Source organism: Rhipicephalus microplus, chromosome 7 (assembly GCF_043290135.1).
Source record: "Rhipicephalus microplus isolate Deutch F79 chromosome 7, USDA_Rmic, whole genome shotgun sequence".
NCBI lineage: Eukaryota > Metazoa > Arthropoda > Arachnida > Ixodida > Ixodidae > Rhipicephalus > Rhipicephalus microplus.
This window is the reverse complement of record NC_134706.1, coordinates 113,991,060-114,012,032: the sequence shown is the minus strand read 5'-3', so window position 1 is coordinate 114,012,032 and position 20,973 is coordinate 113,991,060. Positions and strand designations below refer to the sequence as shown.

General features: G+C 43.9%; 1 protein-coding gene across 2 annotated transcripts in view; it reads right to left on the bottom strand.

Moving 5' to 3' along the window:
- The window catches only part of LOC119179921 (uncharacterized), a 77,816-nt gene extending 68,053 nt beyond the window's left edge, over positions 1-9,763 (bottom strand). Inside the window, exons 1-3 of one of the 2 annotated variants that reach the window (XM_075869588.1) lie at positions 9,650-9,763; positions 9,267-9,409; positions 8,904-9,167 (exon numbers count right to left, since the gene is read on the bottom strand). In XM_075869588.1, the coding sequence (XP_075725703.1) occupies positions 8,904-9,014 (111 nt within the window). In that variant the 5' untranslated portion in view covers positions 9,015-9,167; positions 9,267-9,409; positions 9,650-9,763. The remainder of the gene's footprint in view (positions 1-8,903; positions 9,168-9,266; positions 9,410-9,649) is intronic. The other variant, XM_075869589.1, reaches the window with a different exon arrangement.
- Positions 9,764-20,973: the final 11,210 nt, after the last annotated feature.

Sequence of the window (20,973 nt, the reverse complement as noted above, 5' to 3'; positions counted from 1 at the left end):
ACCTCAATAAATCTTGAATCTTGAAATATTGACGATCCACGATTTTCTGATGACTTCAATATGTGTTCCTTCGGGATTGAGTCCCATTACGCAACATCTTCGTTGACCCCGACACTGAAGGTAACTATGTCGTTCAGAGACATCTAGGGATATTGACCTAATAATGTCACGTGGTTTTGACGATGAAGAAGCGTACGCCACTCACTATGTACGTGGCCATGCAGACACACAGGAGTCTTTAGCTGGAGACAACTTGACAACTTTTTTAGTATTTGATTCTATTTTTAGGGGTGAAGTTTCTTATAGCGGCACCTTTTTTTCTTTATTGTCTTCTTGACTACAGGTCAAGCTAATATGACAATCACTATCACACGTGTTTAATGCGTGATAACGCGTCAAACAAAGATAATACATCTTGAACACAGTCGGTAGTCTTATACACTTTTCGCACTTTTATAACAGCGTCCACGAAACACTCATTAACGGATAGAACTCTCACATTACAGTGTATGTACAATAGCATACTATGCCAAACCGAATGAAGACCAATTAAATATATAACATCCAAATTTTGCACAGAACTATCACAAGGCAAAAAAACGAATTCCGTATGGAGTAAGAGGTAAATCTTTTTTTAAAGTCCTCTGTAAAATGTCCCAAAAGAAAATAGCATTCTTACAATCAATAAACACATGTTCAATGGTCTCAAGTTTGTTACACAGGAGACAGCTGCTTCCCCATGGTACATACATTCCTCTTTCTTCAAGCCACGGTTTTAGTGGCAAGGTTACCGTATGAAGTTTAAAAAAGAAGGTTTTCACATTGGGTGGTATACATGCGTTTTTCGTCGCTTTAATACGTCATGACCATATGATTTTTCATACTATGAACGGTACAGGGGCACAGGAAAAAGATTCTGTATTAAGTCTTTCATAAGGCGCTTTCTTTTCACATTAGTTGGATAATCTATCGAAAACCTCGTCCATAAGAAACGATATAAGAACACTACTTCGCGCACGAACGGTGACAAGGTGTGTCGTTCTCCCCTGTCTGAAGATACAAAGAAGTCAGGCATGTGGTGTAAGAGCGTTGTTTGAAAAAAAGACCATAAAAAGGAGTCTCTCTGGTCTATAATGAGCAGGAAACGTGATATTACTTGGTTAAGAAACGGAGGGTATAAAGACAGCCCTCTTTGCTTAACTCGCCGAAACAAGTTTATTCTAGATGTTCGCTCCCATATATAGCTCCAGATGAACGTGGCGAATATCCTGTGGATTTTATGAATGCTTTTGCGCCTACAACTAAGTACTTGCAAAAGGTACATAATTTTAGCCGTCAGAAACACGTTGCATACTGAAAGAAAATTGATAAGCCACGACCACTCCATCCTTCGGCAGTCGCACGCAGTTCTTCATCCTTTTTAAGCCAAAATGCTTCACTGTCTTGATACCTGTCCAATAGTACCCCTAGGTAACGACTAGGTGTCGTGAGCCACTGAATATTTCCAAAGGAACTGGGCGTGAGGTCCCAATTACCATGCCATAAACCAATGCTTTTTTTCTTTGTTCATTAAACTTCCACTCGTGTCACAAAACCTTTGAGTGATTTTTAATAACGAAGTGACACTCTCTCTATCAAAAGCAAAAAAGGCAATATCGTCGGCGTATGCCAAAACACGCACTTCACATGACTGCAACCTGAAACCATTAATCACTGTGTGGTGAATCAGTTTCTGACAAAGTGGCCCCAAAAATAGAGCGAAAAGCAGAGGACTTAAAGGACACCCCTGGCGCACGGAGGAAAGTACTTGTATGCACTGTGAGAGTTCTCCATTTACAATTAAACTTGTGGTTGAAGTTTTGTATGCCAATCTAATACCTTTACATATGATCGCACCAAGACCAACGTGCTCAGCTAACGTGAAGAGTATATTGTGTGGAACCATGTCGAAAGCCTTCGCTAGATCAATTTGTAACATAGCTACTTTTAGAAGCGCAGCGTCACAATACTCCAAAATGCTCCTGGCAACATGAATAATTGTGAATATGTTCCTACGCTCTATGCCGCAATTCTGATGTGACCCGACCAACTTGTATATAACTCCATGCAACCACCTAGCCAGAACTTTCGTAAACACCTTATAATCTACGTTTGTTAGCGTGATTGACCTGTATCCTGTCGCTTCGCGTAAAACATGTTGCTCTTTCCCTTTAGGAATCAGCACAGTGTGCGCCCGATTAAACGATGAAGGCAGCGTTCCGCGATCTAAAGACTCTGAAAAAACGTCATGCAATGCGGCGGCCATGTCCTCCTTCAACGCCTTGTAAAAGGCGGCATTATTGCGGTCTGGACCAGGTGATTTGCCCATGCCAAGATCATCGATAGCCTTCTCATATTCCCCTACACTAATAAACATTTCCAATAAATTTGTGTCCGTTCGTCTCACGTAGTCGTAGTGTGTAACAATTGTTATTTTTTGACCTCCAAGGTGGTGCCGCTGGGAGATTTCACCTGTGTGTTGTTAAACATTAAAAAATTGTGCTCAATGTACATTCCAATGGCTGCTAATGGGGAATAAGAGACAGGAGCATTCGACTTTTAGTTAACGCGCACGCTGCGATCCCCATTAGCAACCACTCGAACGTACATTGAACACTATCTGACAAGAAAGGGTTGCTACGTTATACTCGCTGGGTGTAACCTCCTTAGTTTTAAAAAGATTTGGCGAGCGTTGAGCTGCAGTGCCATGAATACAATAAACTAGTATACACAATGAACTCGAGGTGGATGAAGGTGGGAAGTAGATACGAAGCACAAGCCGTAAAAAAGTAAAACCCGAATTCTCCTGTCTCTCATTCTACATTAGCAGCCCTTGCCACGTATATCGAAAACTATCAGACAAGAAAGGGTTGCAACGTTATACTCGCTGGGTGTAACGTCCTTCGTTTTAGAAAGGTTTAGCGAGCTTTGGGCCGCAGTGACATGAACACAGTTAACTGGTATATACCATGAACTCGAGGTGGTTAAAGGTGAGAAGTAGACACGAAGCGCACGCCGTAAGAAGGTGTGCGTGTGCCACCTCTCGTTTAGTTCTTGGAATGTCCGCTGGATGACGGTGCTTCTATATGGCGAATATATGATGGAAAGATGCGAGATTGTGATACTTGGAGTGTTGAATAGATGGACGAACGGACGCACAGACAGATGCATGGATGGACGCATGAACGGACGCAGGGGCGGATGCATGGACGAGTGCAGGGGCAGACGCACGAACAGACGCACGCACGCACGGGTGGATGGACGCATGGACGGTCACACAAACGTACGCATAGACGGACGGAAGCAAGAACAAATGGACGGACGAATGCTTCGCCCCACTCTCCATCATTCAGTCCGTGGATAAGCTGCCAATTTTTTTTATTCATATACACTAAGGGCCCATGTGGGCACTACATAATAAGGGGTAGTGACAATACTGCGAGGTTACGTTACCAAAAATATTTACTGAACATAAAAACAAAAAAATGACCGCAAAAAGCACAAAAAATTTGTATAAAAAAAATGGCTATTCAATGCAGCCCTCCGTCAGGCACAAAACTAGATATGCAATAACGCAGGTAATATAGGAGCTAAAGTAAACAAAAGGACGCTACAAAATGTAACAGTTCTACATTCCACATTTCCTTTATTTCGCTAACAAATATGCCATGATTGCGCACAGTTAAAACGTTGTTTGGCAGTTTACTCCACTGATAAACCACAAGAAATAATGGTGAGTCACCAGAGACGCCAGCGCGGGCAAACATGGGTTTTAATTTGTAAGCATCACCCAGACGTGGAAAAATGCGATGAGCTGGTTTATTATGTGAATGTAGAAAGCATGAAACACTCAAATAAAGCCTTTGAATATGAGAGAACAATGCAATAAGCCTAAGCTTTTTAGTGTAGGTAACTTTAACGACGTCTACATAGCTAGTACGTTATATACCGCCGAATATTTTCCTATGGTAAAGAGGACTGCTTTTTTTGATGGCCTCAAGTTTATGAATAATATATTGTTGGTTACAATTCCAAATAAGGGTGGCGTATTCCATTTTTCAGGGAACTAAAGCTATGAATGCGAAAAGTTTGGTGGACAGGTAAGAAGAGAGCAAATTAGGTTTATTAAAACCAAAAGCACTTGAAGCCTTACTGCTATTTACTCAACTTAACCATTTCATCAAATGTCGTGTGCAAGATGAACGCTTAAGTATTTTATTGTAAACACATTGAAAACTGGCCCATCGTTAATTATGTAAGAATGAAGCACAGGTTTCATTGTTCTTGTAAATTCAGTGTGCTTCGATTTGGATACATTACTTTCCATTTGTCATTGATACCACCAGTGGGTGATTTGGTTGATGTCAGACTGCAGCGCAGTGACACTGACATGGTTAGTAATTTGTCTTGCAACTTACACAATTCCCTGCAAACTGTCTGACTAGGGGATGACAATCGGTTGCCTTAATCATTGACGTGAATTAGGAATAGGATGGCCCCTACCACTGTACATTTCTGAACACCTGGTTCTACCTTTATAATAGGTAATAATAAAAAATAAACAGGCTGACAGCAATCAGTCTAGAAATTTAGGGTTCATGTTCAGGGTGCTCAGTTTTATATTTAGGCGGTTATGAGAAGCTTGTGGAAATGACGATAGTTATAGCGTGAGAACAAAAAGACGACACAGAGACAAGAAGGACACGAAAGACTCTTGTCTTTGTGTCGTCGTTTTGTTCTCGCGCTATAACTATCGTAATTTCCATACCAACTAGCCCAAGCTGCCCCACTGCTTGTGGAAAGCTTTGGCGAAGTCTAAATAGCACCAGGTCTGCGCGGAATGTGCAGCACAGTCATAGCAAATGCTAGAAGAGCGGCTTTTGAGAGCATTTTCAAAACACCTATTGGGTAACCACAGCAGGCACACATTCTTCATATCCACTTGGGCAACATTATTATATGTTTTGGGTACTAAGCCGGCATTTGCCATGCTATTTTTTGTCATTCTTCTGAGAAGCGTAGTATCCGCTGAACACTTGCGAAGGATTTTGTGTCAAATGTTCATGCAGTGGCTGATGCGACGATGAGCAATTATGGCTGCAGTTGGTATGCACCACAATTATTAGGTGGTTAAAAACGAGCTTTTGTAATGAGATGGAGCATTGAACGGTCTACTCGTTACGCTATTCACATTTTACGACGAGTGCTGGTTCTTTCGCTGTTTTAAAACGCTTTATAAGTCGTACTACCGCGATTGCTTTTTCGACATCAAGACTGCCTAGGGCAAGTTTGCCAACAAGTTCCAAGCAACGGCGTAGTTAAGTAGTATAATACAGGGCTAGTACCGAACAGACCCCGGTTTGAGCACCATTGCGTCATTGGTACTAGCTTTTTTGTAATCTCCTGCGATGTGGTAATGGACACTGGCAGCGGTGGCGGTGGCGGACAACTGCACGTGACCTGAATTGGGATCTCACACTAGCTTTCGCTGTTAGAGGGGCCCTGAAACGCTTCTTTAGGTAACCATGGAATGAATTCACTGGAAAAGCCTATTGGTCACGAATTCAATGCCGTAAAAGCTTTAGGAAACCGTTCAGTGCGAGTGCGAATGCTGCGATTCCATTTTCTCGTCTCTTGTCGCGACTAAAGTTCTGGATTCTACGCAGGGAGGGATGGAAGGGCCACAGAATAACGTCACACGTGCCTCGTGGCCTTGAGCACTTTTTAGTAGTTGTTTTTCTTCCAATGGGCTGCTTTTTTGGTGTGAGCGCGCGCGCACGCATCGACAAGTTTCGTCCTCCCACGGCGATTTTCAAAACGAGTGAGCGCCATGTTCCATTTAGCCAATGGCTGATAGATGGGTAATTCACGTGTTATTTTTGGGCATATTATGCCATTTGTCGACGAAGGAGAAAGCAATTTTTGAGCTGACCTTAATAATTTATTGTGAATTCCAGGCCGCGTGCTGGGCTATATAATTTGGCTCGCGTGTTGTCGTGAGCCTCTCCTACCGATCGGCAGTGTTTTCTGACCGTGCTCAAAAAGTGTTGCACGGCCTTTTTAATTAGAGCATCAATGTCAGTTTTACTTTGTATCACTTCACGTGTATCGGTTAATGGTTCGAATAGGTGAGTTTCGCATGAAAAGCTTCACTGGAAATTATGCTGTCTTGATAAGAAGAACTTGTTCATGGTTATATATGCCATAATTACATTGATATAATGTTCTCTAACAGTTTGCACGGTATGTTTGTTAGTGAAATCTATCTGCAGTTACAAAGCATAGAGGCGTCACCTGATTTAAGAAAAAAACTGCTGATGTTGGCAATTTTCCAGGTCTCTCGTACGCTCTCACTATCAATAGATTACTGAAGTAGAGCAGCTAGATTGCGAGGAATTACATACTTGTAATTTTAGCATTTTGGTGCCGATGCCGTTTGGGCCGGGTGCCGAATTATTTGCAGCTTGTTCACTACTTTGGTGTCAAAGATTTGAATCATTCATGACTGACCCTAGATTCGTGAAGTTAAAGTCGGACGGAAGGGGATTTCTATCTATGTGTCCAGATCCAAAAATTTTTTAGTTTCGTTGCAACACACAATGGCGAAAGAAGTACGCCATCCTTGAAAATGTACACTTGTGATGACGACGATTGTTTTGTGTTAGTTACCTTCCAGAAGTTTGGTTATTATTCCTTCAGAGCATTGTTATATGAATATTAGAAAATTTATCTTTGGCTTTGATTTATGTCTTACGTTGCTTGCATTGTTCACAGTAACGTTCCCAATCACTATCAGGTCTTGAGTGTTTTGCTTTCGAGAATTTTTTTATTCATGAAGCGTTTGACATGTAAGTTCCACCATGCGTTCTGGCTTGGCACTGGAGCTTCTGTTTTAGGAATATACTTTTCTTTTGTTTCAGTTGGATGAGTTTGCACGAGATATCATTCTTCATTAGTTGCGCGCAGCCACAATGTGCGTGAACGTTCTAAAAAATGGCAGATGATTTATTATTATATCAACATTTTCCCGTGCGTAGTTGTGGATTATTTTTCTTGGTGTTTCTGGCCTTTGTTCGCTAAAGTATATTCACAATCAAGCACATTGTGATCACTCATATTGTCTAAAACATTGAGAAGTACATGATGAGGCATGGCACTGAAGAGAAAGCTACGGAGACGGAGCTTCTGCACATGTAGTACAACGCAAAGTAGTCCGATTTGGCACATGTTTAGTAAGGCTCTGGAAATTAAGGGTCGCACCATCAGCATTTCATGTTGACGCAGATGCCGTCTAGCGTTTGAGGTAAAGGTCAAAAGGGAAGACTTTGTCGCACATTCTTAACAGCGAAGTCACAACGAATAAATTAAAAGAAATACGAAAAGAAATGCGAGTGGTGTGCGCTGCGTTCTGTCTCAAATAGCTCAGCGTATTAAATATAGAATGAACGCTTTCAACGTAAAACACACGAGCGCTGTTGCGGAACTACATTTACCGACGGTGGGATCCGTGGTGGGGCTCTTGGAGTCTGCTTCGAACTACGAAACTTGATGGTTCGTTGATTCAAGCGTGCACATCAGCTCCGTGGACGCTGCCTGCCATTGCCATTGGAAATCTCCGACGAGCGGCATCCACAGAGATTGATGCGGATGTCACACGAAATTGTTTATTACGCGGAAGCTACCTTGATGCACATGTTGATATTGTAACCGATATCATGAGTCACGAGTAAATTTCGTTGATGAGACAGGATGCTTTGAAGAAATTCTTGTTTTGGAAGTGACAGAGTGCATTTGCCAGGCGACATTCCACGCACGATTAATGCCCTTCGAAATGCCTTCGCAAGGAGCTGAACTTTCCTCAAATAAATCAGTAAACAATTTGCTTTCACAGCAGCCTTGCTATGAATTATTTTTTTACGTTCCATAACGGTTCAAAGTAACATTTCGCATGTTAGCAGACTTCGCTTCGAAGAATATTTCGGGCGATGGGTTCATGTCCTAAAATTCTACTATTCGCAAGTCAGGAGATACGATGTTCTGAACACCCTAAATAAGCAATCATTGCTGAAAACCTTGGAGCCAGCTTGCACGTTTCCAACGAGATCGGAACATGATAGCGTGATAGGGTCTCGTGCACATCGCCTTCGCAATTACTAGCCTCACTCGAATGCTCGTTGCACGCCTCAGCGTGCCGTAAAAAGACAAAAGGCAGTGAACGTATCATTGTCTGTTTAATTATCGGGTGACTTCTATTGCAAATATAGTTGTTCGCTTTTAACCAGGGCATTGCTATTTCTTCTACTTATCAGTGCAGGGCGTATTACGCGTCTGTAAGGCAATAGGCGAAGCTGCGCACCTGTTCACTTTGTTCGCGCTTTTCAAGCGGACCCAGAATCTGGGCGATTAACAAATTTGGACACTTGGTGAGCTTCGACATTTCTCCAACACAATACTAAGCAGATCGAGGACACTACTGGCAACTTCCTCTTTGTTAAAAAAATCGCAAAATACATAGCACATGGGTGGTTGCAACTTTTTCCAACAGGATGCCCAGAAGTCAAAAACTATTGTATTGTGTCCTAACAGAACTACACAAAAACGCTAAGCATTGATAATAAACTAAAGACACGTTCAAAAATGTATGAACATACCAACAATAACCTAAATACGGGCAAAGCAGGACCAAACTGATAATCACATAATGTACTCAATTTGACTGTTTTAATACTAGTTAAATACGACCTAGTTACTGCTTGTTTTCTTCGAAAAATAGAACCTGAAAGTGAAATGTAATAAAAAATTGATAACGTTTCACCACGTCTATTCATGAAGTTATCTTTTGCTGCGCAGTAACTATTGCTCACCTCAGTACCATACCGCTGGCTAACAGATGGACATAAGGTGGTTGTTGCCGTATATATCGGAGGCTTACCCATTACAACAAAGATTTTTGTCCAAGAGAAAAGCAGGACCATAATGTGGCTTTGTGTGCCCTTCTATGAAGGAACTTAGGGATGCTCGCAGAATATTTTACAGAATATGCAGCCTCAAGGCATACGACCGATGCTTATAAAGCAGCACGTTGATATATGCAGGCGTCCTAAGCAAGCACTTGTCACGTAGCATTCCTGGGTAAATATAAAATGACCATTATTTTGAAGCATCTGAAGTGTATATGTACAAATGCAGTTGTAGTTACCCCGAATTAGGCATAGGCGTGTGCTTACCTTTAACACAAAAAATGCATGCTCAGCGACTTTCTGTGAGAAATGTCATCTCTTTTTGACATCGTGCGTGATGCTTATGGCGTTGAATTCCAGACCCGTGCCTTCAGCAGAAGATGGGGCCCGCCAGATAGATGATACATATGCTGTGATGCAGAAGAAACCGAGAAAGGTGTGACTGCATTTGGCTGTGCTTTAAAAAACTGATTTTCGGCCGTACAATGAAGTGAATTCGAACAAACACTAAGAAAAAAATCAGAGCGTTGCCACAAAGGCGAAGAAATCAACGCGATAGCAACAAATTGAAAGGTTACGCGCTGAATGGCAAGCAGATGGAAACGTTCCCCGCGTTTCTCACGCACAAATGACGCACTAAACTTACTCACAGGTATGGATCAATACGAATAAACGCTTCACTTGTGACTTCGCTGTGCCTGAAGACCATGCTTTTTTATTGCAAATGGAGGCTGTACTACAATTGCAGTGACCTTTGTACGCCCGGTAACTACAACAAAATTGTTTCGGTGAAATACCAAGGCTAGCGAAGACATACGATTCTCCTCACCGCGAGATAAGGGCGTGAGAGTGAGCGTGCACCACCCTCCCCTTCACGGGGCAATGTACGTGTAAGAGATGAGCGCGCGCCATCGCGTCATAATGATGTGGCAAAGCGCGGTCATTGCGCCATCTTGTTGGTCATGCTGAGAACAAAATAGCCCCCCCCACCCTTCCGAGATGCCCGTAAACAGCGGTAAGTGGTAGATATAAATAGCTTGCCGTTTCAACGTTGAAGGATGTGCCTCTCCGTGACTCAGTGGTTAACGCCTTGCACTAACGTTTCAGAGATCTCAAGTACGATTCTGCGTGCCGGGGTCTTTTCTGGATTATTTTTCTTTCTTGCGTCTTTATATACATTGATACTAATGCCTATACGTTAAGTTACGGTGACACCGGTGGCCTAATCCAGCTGAGAGTGTCCATATAACTGCTATCGCAATAAAATATATGTAGCGATTGATGTCTGTAAATGGAGTTATACTCTATGTGAGACCAATACTCCGACAGTGTTATCCTGATGAAGTGTGTTGCACGAATACACCGAACAATTCACATTCTTAGCATCTTAAAAATTTACTTTCTAGTTTTTTGTGAAATTTAACGAGCACTAGTCTGTTTTCCGGGATAATACCCGGGATATTTTCCGGGATAAACTCAGTGCATGACATGCATCCTGCTTTTTGCAGCACTTTATCGATTTCCAGAATTTTCGGGCAGCTGAGCTTTGTGTATTTTGCAGTGAGTTTCTTGAGACTGCAATCTCCTTCAGGTGTAGTGTGATGGCGAAGAAAAGCGCCGGTGACAGGAGCAATTGGGCATGTGGCGATCTGGAGGCACTCTCTCATGGGTCGTGCTTGTGTCATCTGGATGTTTCTGGGGCATTTTATTCAATTGTATAGTGACTTATTATGTGGTTATCCTTTCGTTATTCTCATATTTTTGAAATTGCTTCACCCCTGTAACACTAACACAGTTTCTAGCATCACTAACATTGTTTTAGGATGCACTGCTAATATATATAGAGCTTGGTGCCGAGTCTGTGACCCACTACGTACTTCAAATGATTCTGATCTGCACTTTTACCAGAACTATACTTACGCACAACTAGTGCAACAATTGTTTGCCTGAAACATAACAACTTCTCGAATAACAGTACTCAGCTCTTAGTCAACCAAAATAAAACCCAAATTGAACACCTGCTCATTGACTTTTCGTATAAAATCAAGAACAATTATACTGTTAGGAGTTAGATATGCCTTTGATTTAGCTGCAATGGTCCAAGCCGCTCGAATTGGTATACAAATTCGCTCTTGCTAGCAGCTGTGAGTAAACTGCGTCCAAGGTTTCCAGGTCAAAGGGACTGCTAAAAAATACCTTATTAAAAATAGTCGAAATATCGCCCTCTACAATTAAGACATGTACGAGTGCCCAAAGGTACCCGTAGACGTTTCAAAAGAGTCGAAGTTTTAGACCGAAATGCCTTACTGTATAGACTTGCTGGCGTATCATGGCATTGTAAGGGCACATTACAAACGTGTATGTACCACGAAAATTCTGAAAACGCACTACTTTACACCGCAACATTCTATGCATACTGTTACGAGGGAAAAAAGTATGCACACAGCGTACATTTAAAAAGACGTACAACGTTGCCGCAGTGAAGGTGCGCTCCACTGACTGCGTCCTCGTCCTGCTTTGCCATATTGGCCCACCCGCCGGTGGCAAAAGCATTTTGTCAGTGCAATCCGTTTTACGAGCGAAACTGGTACGGTTAATGTCGTGATACATGAACAATATGGCTCATGGTTGGGGTGGTTGGTAATCTAGAATTGAGTGGAGCTATCTCGTCGGTCACGTAGGTGACCTTTCGTACGATGCGGTAAGAGCCAACCTATCGGGACATCAATTTTTTACATAGACCAACACGTCATGATCGTAACCACGGCAAGACCAGTGACCCCTGTGAGTACTGCACAATGTGGTACCAGCAATCATAGCAACGCTTTCAATCAACCTTTGAAGCAAATGAGGAATCTGGGGCGCCATGGCGGGCGATGCCAGCACGAGCTAGTGCATCAGGAGCGAATGCAATTGAACAGTCGGTGTCAGAATAGAGTGTGGCAACGATGGCTAATGATGAGTTGTTGCCAAACAATAGATAAAAAGGTTAAAATCTAGTTGCGCCATGATGCAAGGCCAATGCAACAAAAAATTGCTAGATGTCCCAATATTGATGGTCTTCCGACACGTACATTGCAAACATCAAGAATATCTGTCAAGTTACATTCAGCCGTTTGGTGAGTCCGTTTAGTTTGTGTGCTTGATGTCCCAATATCGATGGTCTTCCGACACGTACATTGCAAACATCAAGCATATCTGTCAAGTTACATTCAGCCGTTTGGTGAGTCCGTTTAGTTTGTGGGTGGCACGTAAACTTCTGAGTGGTCGAGCAGGGTCGCAGGATGTCGTTGAGTGCTCCCGATAGGAAACAGTGACCATGGTCTGTAATCAACTCACGAGAAGCACCAGGGCACAGGATGATATCATGCAGAATAAAATCAGCGCATCTGTAGCGCAGCTCGTAGAACCCACTCGTGTGACGACATACCACGTTGCGTGCTTCATGGCAACGTCAATCTATTCCATACCAGTGACTGATTTGTATAATAGCCGAGAATCTCGAGGCCAACTCGACAAAAAAGTTCTACTTGTGTTTCGCTGCGCAAATGCTACGAACGGGCAGTAGCGCAGGTGTCTTGCACCTCTGGCAGAAGTTGCAGGCCGCTACGTGCTGTCGCACAAAATGATAGAGGTCGGGCCAAAAGAACCGTTGGTGAATGCGGTGATAGGCTCGCGACTCCCCTAGGTGTTCAGCACTGGGTGCATCATGGAGCTGGGCCAAAACATCCGAGCGAAGATGCACAGGAACAACGAGTAAACGCTCAGAACCAAGGGAGCGTGCTTCGTAATGGCGCAACACGTCGTTATGAAGGACGAACATCTCCAGGCAATGGCCCGTGTATAAAGATCAGAGACCATTTGTACTAGGCCAAAAGATGAGTCATGGTGTTGTTCAGCAGCTATGTTGTAGAAGTTTGTAATTGAGATCAATAGTGCTTCGTGTTCATTTTCCAGTGTTTCATGTGGATAGACAAGGTGCCAAGACAAGCATAAATTATCCCTTGTGAAGTTGTCCAGGTTTGGAGGATACAGAATATGTGTGCTCTTGCAAAAGCCGTGCCCAGCGGTCAGGACGTCCCGTGTGGTCCTTGAGCGAGGAGCCCAGCAAAGAGCGTGATGATCTGAAATAACCAAGAAGTGTCTGCCATTCAAGTATGGTCGGAATTTCGCGATAGCCCAGAAGAGAGCTAAGCACTTCTGTTCTGGGATCAAGTAATTTAGTTCCGAAGGCTACAAAAGGCGGCTTGCGTATAAAATGACTCAAACAATACGCTGTCGTTGTGCAAGTACTGCGTATATGTCATGGCCACTAGTATCGGTATAGACCGCTGTATTAGAAGAACGCTCGAAGTGCGCCAGGACTTGTGTATTGGTGAGGGCCACAACAGGCGATGAGAAGGGGTGTGCTCGCTGTAGGTGCCAGGTGAATGCGACATCTTTTTTAAGCCGGCAGAATAGAACATGGTCTATTTCGGTGGGGTTCAAACAGAACAATGAATTTAGTAGCGCAATACAATCATACTTCAGACGTCCTTAACCGAGTGGGATGTGGAAAAGTCTCTATCGACAAGAACTTTTCCAGGGTCTGGTTGCACGCCAGCAGCGTTTACAAGATGGCCTAGTATGCAGATTTGGCGTTGCCCGAAAAGACATTTCGACGAGTTAAGGTGGAGGTTACTGCTCTGGAAAACGTCAAGCGCAGTGGCCAGGTGATCAAGTTGGTCTTCAATAGAAGTAGAAATAACAATCACATCATATAGATAGCAAAGACAGACGGATCACACTTTTCCTTGAAGAAGGAAGTTCATCATACGCCAGGACATTGTATAAGTTGCCACGGCTCTGAATAAATTGAAAAAAGCACTAAATTAAACTAATGAAGGCCATCCGGATCTACAAAGGCAGTCTTCTCTCTATTTCTGACATCCAAAGTGATCTGCCCAATACCCTCAGCGCACGACTACAAAAGAGAACTATCTGGCGCCGTGCCATCAATCGAGGGCGTCGTTAATACGAGAGAGAAGGCACACATTCTTCGTAATATATTTGAGACGATGGCAGTCAACGCAGAATCTCCAGCTATTGTCTATCTTTTTTACAAGTACAACGACAGACGACGAAAGATTAGAAGAGGGTTTGATTATTCACTTACAAAGCATTTTATCCATCTCCTTTTCTATAACAGCACGCTTAACGGCTGCCACATTTTAGAGACTTCTGTGAATTGATCGGGCATCACCTAAATCAATGCCGTAGCTTACCATGAATGTGTGGCCTAAATGAAGGTTGTCAAAGTCGAAGATGTCTTGATAGGTAATGAAGACGCGGCGTAGAGCAGACACGGGTTCTGAAGTTAGCTATTCGGACATAGTTTGCGTGAAGTGGCTGCAGAAGGAACGTGATGATAATGTCAACGATGAAAAATCTGGTGGCGAGTCTGTGCTCAAAGCGGAAAATGTATAGCCGGCTGGTCGTGTCCGATGCGCATGTATGGTCCATCGAGGAACAAATTGCTCTGAGAAGCCAAAATCGAGCACGAAAAATGATGTGCGATTGTCTGCTACTGTCACCAACGTGTCACCAACGAGAAGAACGTTGCGCGTCATGGCGACGTCAGGAAAAGATGCAACACACACAATCTCCATCGGGTACCGAAGGCAATGGCAAGAGCTCAACTTGAACAGAGGCTTGCGGCAGAATCCAAAGAAACTCGAGAGACCGTAGGCGGGATGGGTTGTAAGAGGTGGTATCCGAGAACGACAGGAGTTCTAGTTAAAGAATTTCTAAAGAGCAGTTCATAAGGGCTGCGTGCGTGGTCAGAAGTATAACTTAGCAAAATTTTTTTTGTTGGGCGAGTTGACATAACTTCATGAAAGTGTAGTGTAAAACAAAAGTTCTTTTTCACAAAGATGCAAGGAAGGCGTGCTTATGCATGCGTCCCCAGAACGTTTGATTTCCTCAGCCTCAATGATTACTCTCACTTTTTCCCTCGAGGCACCTCAGCATCCAGGTTTGGTACTGCATGATTAGCCCTTTCTTCGAAAACTCCACGGTCCTTGTATGCAATCGGAATCAAATGGCGAGGGAAGTCATCGAGACTGAGGAAATCAAACGGTTCGGGGACGCATTCGTAAGCATTCCTTCCCTGCATCTTTCTGAAAAAGAGCTGTTTTTGACGAGTCATAAACAAGGGGGCGGTGTTAGTGCACGTGTGTGATTTGTCGCACTTCTCTAGATTTACCGTTTTGATTTTCACTTCCCGGGTTTTATTGTTGGTTGCTTTGTGTATATATACGTGCGTCCACAAATAATGAACGTTTGTTGGAAAATCGCGCTGTGTCCTCATCCTTTCGCTCTATTGCTGACTGCTTTTAGCACTGCAATACATTATGGTGGTCAGAAGGCTGATGCCAAGTATGAGTTCATGCGGGCAGTTTTCGAGTACAACAAGCGGCCATGAGGTGTGATGACTGGAAATGGTGATGCGTGTAGCACTCATTCGATCACAGCAGGAATACTCCTGGTGGTGACACGGGGAGTAGTATTGGGCGTAGGTGTCAGAACGTTTGGAGGGATTGGCGCACGTCTGAGCTCATGACTTATATTTGTGCGTCGGTATCAATGAGAGCAGTGAAATTACCACCATCAAAGAGAACTTCAAAGAGATTTCCCCGATCATCATCAACAATGAGAAGATTAGCACTTTATTTTGAGTATGCAGCATCACCTCTGGAGCTGCACCTGCAAGTTTCCGGATTGGTGGTCAAAGGGAGACCAAGGGCGGCGAGATTGGTGCCAGCAAGACTGGCAACGCTAGGGTGATAAGGAGCTGTTCCGAAATTCTAAAAAACGCTCCGCGCCTGTCTATGTCAGAACCGAAGGAGCGACCTTATGGCGTATGTTCGAAGCGACGTCTCAAATTAGAGGACCTGGGTCAAGGTGATCACGTCCAATGGTTGCGGAAGTGGTGGGCGATACGTCCTACATGGCGGCAGGTGACACACACTGGTCGATGATCATGTGTACGCCATTCAGTGGAGTTTTGTCGAGGCATGAAGGCGGGTTTCGGTATAGCTGCCGCACCAACAGAAGAAGCCGATACAGGAGGCAAATTGTCATTTTGGAAAGTTAGCGACAGGCCCATATTTGCGATCTCTTAGTGAACCACGGCCTGTGTTAAAAAAACAGAAGCGACGTTGTTCTTTGTAGTGCTGTCAGTAGACATAGGTGGGATAGCCTCGAGTTCCTGATGAAAAATCCTGGTCGTGTTTTCCAGAGCTGGTGGTTTACCGAGCATGGGCAGATCTTCGCAGGATGATTTAGCTGTTGTGTTGAGAAGACGATATAACCTGTGAATATTTTTTTTACTTTCGGTCTTATTGTACTGACTGCATAGTGGAGCGATCCTTGCACAACGGTAAACTAAAGGCGTCATTGCCGATCGCTTTCAGTATGTACACGGCCTGGTACTATTCAAACATTTCCTAGTCTACCTTGCGGAACGAAGCCAATACGACTTTATGTCAGTTATGTAAGGCTCTGTAGACTTCTGGGCACGGATCGTGAGCTCTCGCTTTGCGGCCAATTGTCGTCTCGTAAGCTTCCTAAATTAATGCCGTTTTTTGCTTGCAGACCTCCCAACTAGCCATGTCTCCTTCATGCGTCTCGCACGGCAGTTTTGACGTGTCACTCAAGTGGTGAAAGAAAATGTTTTGCAGCATGTGCTAGTGCTTGCGACGTCATAGGCGCTCATACAGAGGCAGCCAGTCATCGATGTCAATGCCGCTGGTGCCACAACGATCGGCTGTACAACAATGATCAGCTGTGGACCTGCGAAATTTTGTACACACTAGGTAATTTGTTTGGTCTTCATGGCAGCCCCACCGCGGTGGTCTAATGGATAAGGTATTTCAGCATTGTGACTTGTTGGGCGAGTTGGTTTATTCTTAAAGTAGCTTCTGTCTGTCATGTTTATTTCGCGCCAAACGCTACGTTAAGATGGCTAAGGTACTGGGCTGCTGACCCACGGGTCCCGCGATCGAATGCCAACTGCTGTGGCATCATCTTCGATAGAGGCGAAAATGCTGTAGGCCCATGTGCTCAGTTTGGGTGCACGTTAAGGAACCCCAGGTGGTCGAAATTTCTGGAGCCCTTTATTACGGCATCTCATAATCATATGAGTGTTTTGGGACGTTAAACCCCAATATAAATCAAGCCTTCGTGGTAGCGGCAACGGGTCGTGCGTTGCGAAGATGCCGTTTCTAGAGAAGCTTATGAAATGATACCCAGCACTTCCACCAAAGATGCCACGAGGAAGAAACTATGGACACTAGTTATATTTACCAAGAAGACGTGGAATGTTGCCACAATACAAGCAAGCTCCACTGAGCACTACGTCGTCGTTCTCATTTACCCGTGAGAAAGGTGCGTGGTTACTAACTCAAAAAAGGTTTCCGCTTAGAAGCGGAGTCATACTCATTATCAGAATTTAGAAAGGGCTTAAGCTTCTTATTTAAAAACAGACGCCCAAACATGAATCTTTATGATAAAATCAAGTACTTGAAACCACGTCTACACATAGATACCTACAAAGTGTGGCTGTTCTATTCTTGTCTGAAAGCCCCCTCAAAGTCACCCTATACATGGCCCCGTGGTCTCTCGTCGACACTAGTGGTCGGCTGGGAGGTTCCCCTACCAGCGCATGGTGGGAAGCATTGACTAACAGGCCCTAAATAGCGTGCTACTAGCAGATGCCAGACTGCTGTGATTCACAGCTACACTGGCTCTTGATTAATGGGCCGTGCCGTCCGTATTCAGAACAGTAACGGCAGCATGAGGAAATAAACATGCTCCTGCGAGTGGTCGCAATCCGAAGCATCTTGAGTGTATCACCCAAATAGGCGACGGAAATTTTTGTTGATGCTGGCTTGTACCGGTACTGACTCGGAAAAAAAGAAACAGACAGTCTGGGCGCTCGCTTACTATTGTTTATTCCCTCAGTAATACCGGCTTTTATATCCGCTTTTCGCCGACGCATATGCAAAGTGCTTCAGCCGTAGTCTATTTAGACCCGCTATCGAACAATAAGAGAGTATCACAGTTCTGATGCATACAAACTGATATAAGCTCTGGACACATGCCTCAAGATTTTTCGCCTCCACTGGACATGCGGCCGCCGCCGCCGCGATTCGATCCCGCGACCTGCGAGTGAGCAGGCGAAAACCTTAGCCACAATACAACCGTGGTTGGGTATCATTAGTTTTGTTACCCTCTTTAAAGTAGACAGCTATCTAGTTTAAAGGTTATGGAAATGACGGTCGCGAGCGTGCCTACGTCAGAAAAATGACAATGACGATCGCGGGTGCGTTACTGGCTTGCGGCCGCCGCAGGGAGCGGGTTGTTGCGGCCCGTGTTTCTATCAGTACGCATTGCTTCTGTCAGTCTCCGCCTCTTTCCTGAGGGGTTCTTGGTCTAGACTCAGGATCGAGCCCCTACAGAAGGCAGCACATTTAAATAGAAACCTGAGGAAGCGATCAGCTTTCAACCCTAAACAAAATATTTTCCTGCAGCAATTTAAAAAAAAAGCCAAAACGTTCGGTAACAAACTAAATCTGGAACACTTGGTGAAGCTCATTGATGAAAGCAAAGGTTCGAGCCTGCGTATGTCGTTTGCTGCGAAAACCAATAAAGTTGACACACCACTTAGAGTAATTGTATCGGAAAATCATACGTTGCAGAAGTGCGTGTGCTCATTGTTGTAAGAAAAGTGATTGGAATTGGAGGTCGATGGTCTCTTTCTTGTTTATATTTCAGGCGATATGATTGCGTCTTTAGACAACTGTAACAACAAAAGCGACATGGCTTGCTCATTCGACGAGAAGTACCTTGACCAATTTTCGCCCCATAGTAAACTTATGGGCGTGTAGTGTAGTGAGTATAGGTGAGCCCGGTTCAACCACATTTTATTACGACATAGGTTTATTAGTGCAAAGTTTGTAAATCCTTTAGGTCTGGTTCCTAAATTCAATATTTTCAACCATGATGGCAAGGTTTTTTTCAGACTAACAAAACTAGGACTCGTTTCTCCATAGCACCCATTTTAGGTTATTTTCAGCACATTTAGATAGCCGACGTATTCATGGCGGTGAAATGGTAGAGGCACATGTGTTGTCCGATGCCAGTGCCCAATAAAGAACACCACATGGGCAAACTTTTCGAAGCCCTCTACCACAGCGTCTCTCGTAACCATACTTTGGTTTTGGGATGTAACACCTCAGATATTATACTCCGGGACTACTTTCTGTAACAATTAAGGGAAAGCTATGAGGGAAGAGCTACTTCCTTATACTCCTCCACGAAATAGTCCGGCTAGACTCGTTTTCCAAGTGCCGGCTGTGTTCCAATATAACCACTACACAGAGTTTGCTACGTCCGCTTGCGCAGCTGTTTGTCAGTGAAATCTAACACAAGCTTCTTTTGCGAATTGACGGAATAGCTGGAGGGTGACGAGCACTCACCTAAACACGAAGACGCCATTTTGACAACGTCGACGTTTTCTGACGTACAGAAACGCGAAATGATACTTCATGAAGTGAAAGAAGTATTATTATCTCTTTGGTTCGCGCAGCGTTTCTTTGTAAACAGGTTCAAAAAATAAAGTAATGTTTTTTTTGCATTATCTTCACGTAGGAAACACAGATGCATTTGTAGAAATATATTCCTCAGTGGTGGCACACACCCACTTTAGTTCCGTAGCCTTTCCTTCATTGCCACAGAAAGTTGTCCCTGAGTAAGAATAAAATACTGTCTGAACCTATTGAAAGTTTCCAGTCTGACCAAAGTTTCCACTACGTAGATAATTTTAAGTATTTTAAACATACACGAAGCGAGCATACAACATCAAATGAATTTCGCAAGAATATTTAGAGACTTATTTTAACGTATGGGTCGCCAGTCAAGTGGTACATAAGGTTTCTGGATATAAAGCATAAATTTGTGACGGATATCTGCTGGTCGTATGAGCCACGAGCCAGGAGGCCAGTACTGCCTTTTGATGGCTGCTATTCATAGATAGTGAAGAGATCTAATGCCACAACATGCTTTATTATAGCCCTAGTCATGTTGGTACTTAACGTTGCCTCAATGGTGAAACACTGGACCGGAACGCAAGTGCCCCAGGTTCGTAGACCATTGTGTCCTTGGTGTTTTTTAGAGCTTGCTCCTTTGGCCCTAGCGTCGTCCATCTATGCGGCCATCGTAGCCACACTAGTTCTCATCGCTCCCGCTATAGAGCAACTCTGCTCTTGGTTACTTTGAATGCCGCGTCCTAAAAAATGCGCTGCCCTATAGGCGACGCTTGCTCGACTCTCGCCGCATGCTCTAGGTCGATAGACCCACGCCTGTATACAGCGCTCACTCTTGCACTTTCTCTCTCTTTTGCCTCAGATCACTCAGTGTGGTTAGATAGTGCTGCTCCTCCCCCCTTAACATCGGAGAACCCAAGGCGGTCGAATGGAGGGTTGGCATGGCGGCTCCATCGTGGGCTCCTGCAATGGCGCACTGTTCTTTTTTTTGGAAAGGGGGGGGGGAGGGGCAGCATCTCTTAGTCACCTAAGAGGTAGGGGCAGGAAACTGTGGTGATACATTAACCTAATAGGGGGGCGGGGAGGCGCTGCATCGAGCCTTAGCAATAATAAAAATTATTATTATTATTATTATTATTATTATTATTATTATTATTATTATTATTATTATTATTATTAGTTGATGGTGTTTAACATCCTAAAGCTTGGCTGCCTTTGATATGAGAGGACATAATGTATGATGATTGAGTGGATGTACGGAGGACTCCCGGTTCACCAGGTTTAACCTTTGGAGCAACTCCATTAACGTTAACTTCGTGTATACGCCGTAAATTTCTAATTTGCGTGTTTTACGAAAGCGCGTTATATGCCGATGTCCACCATGGCTC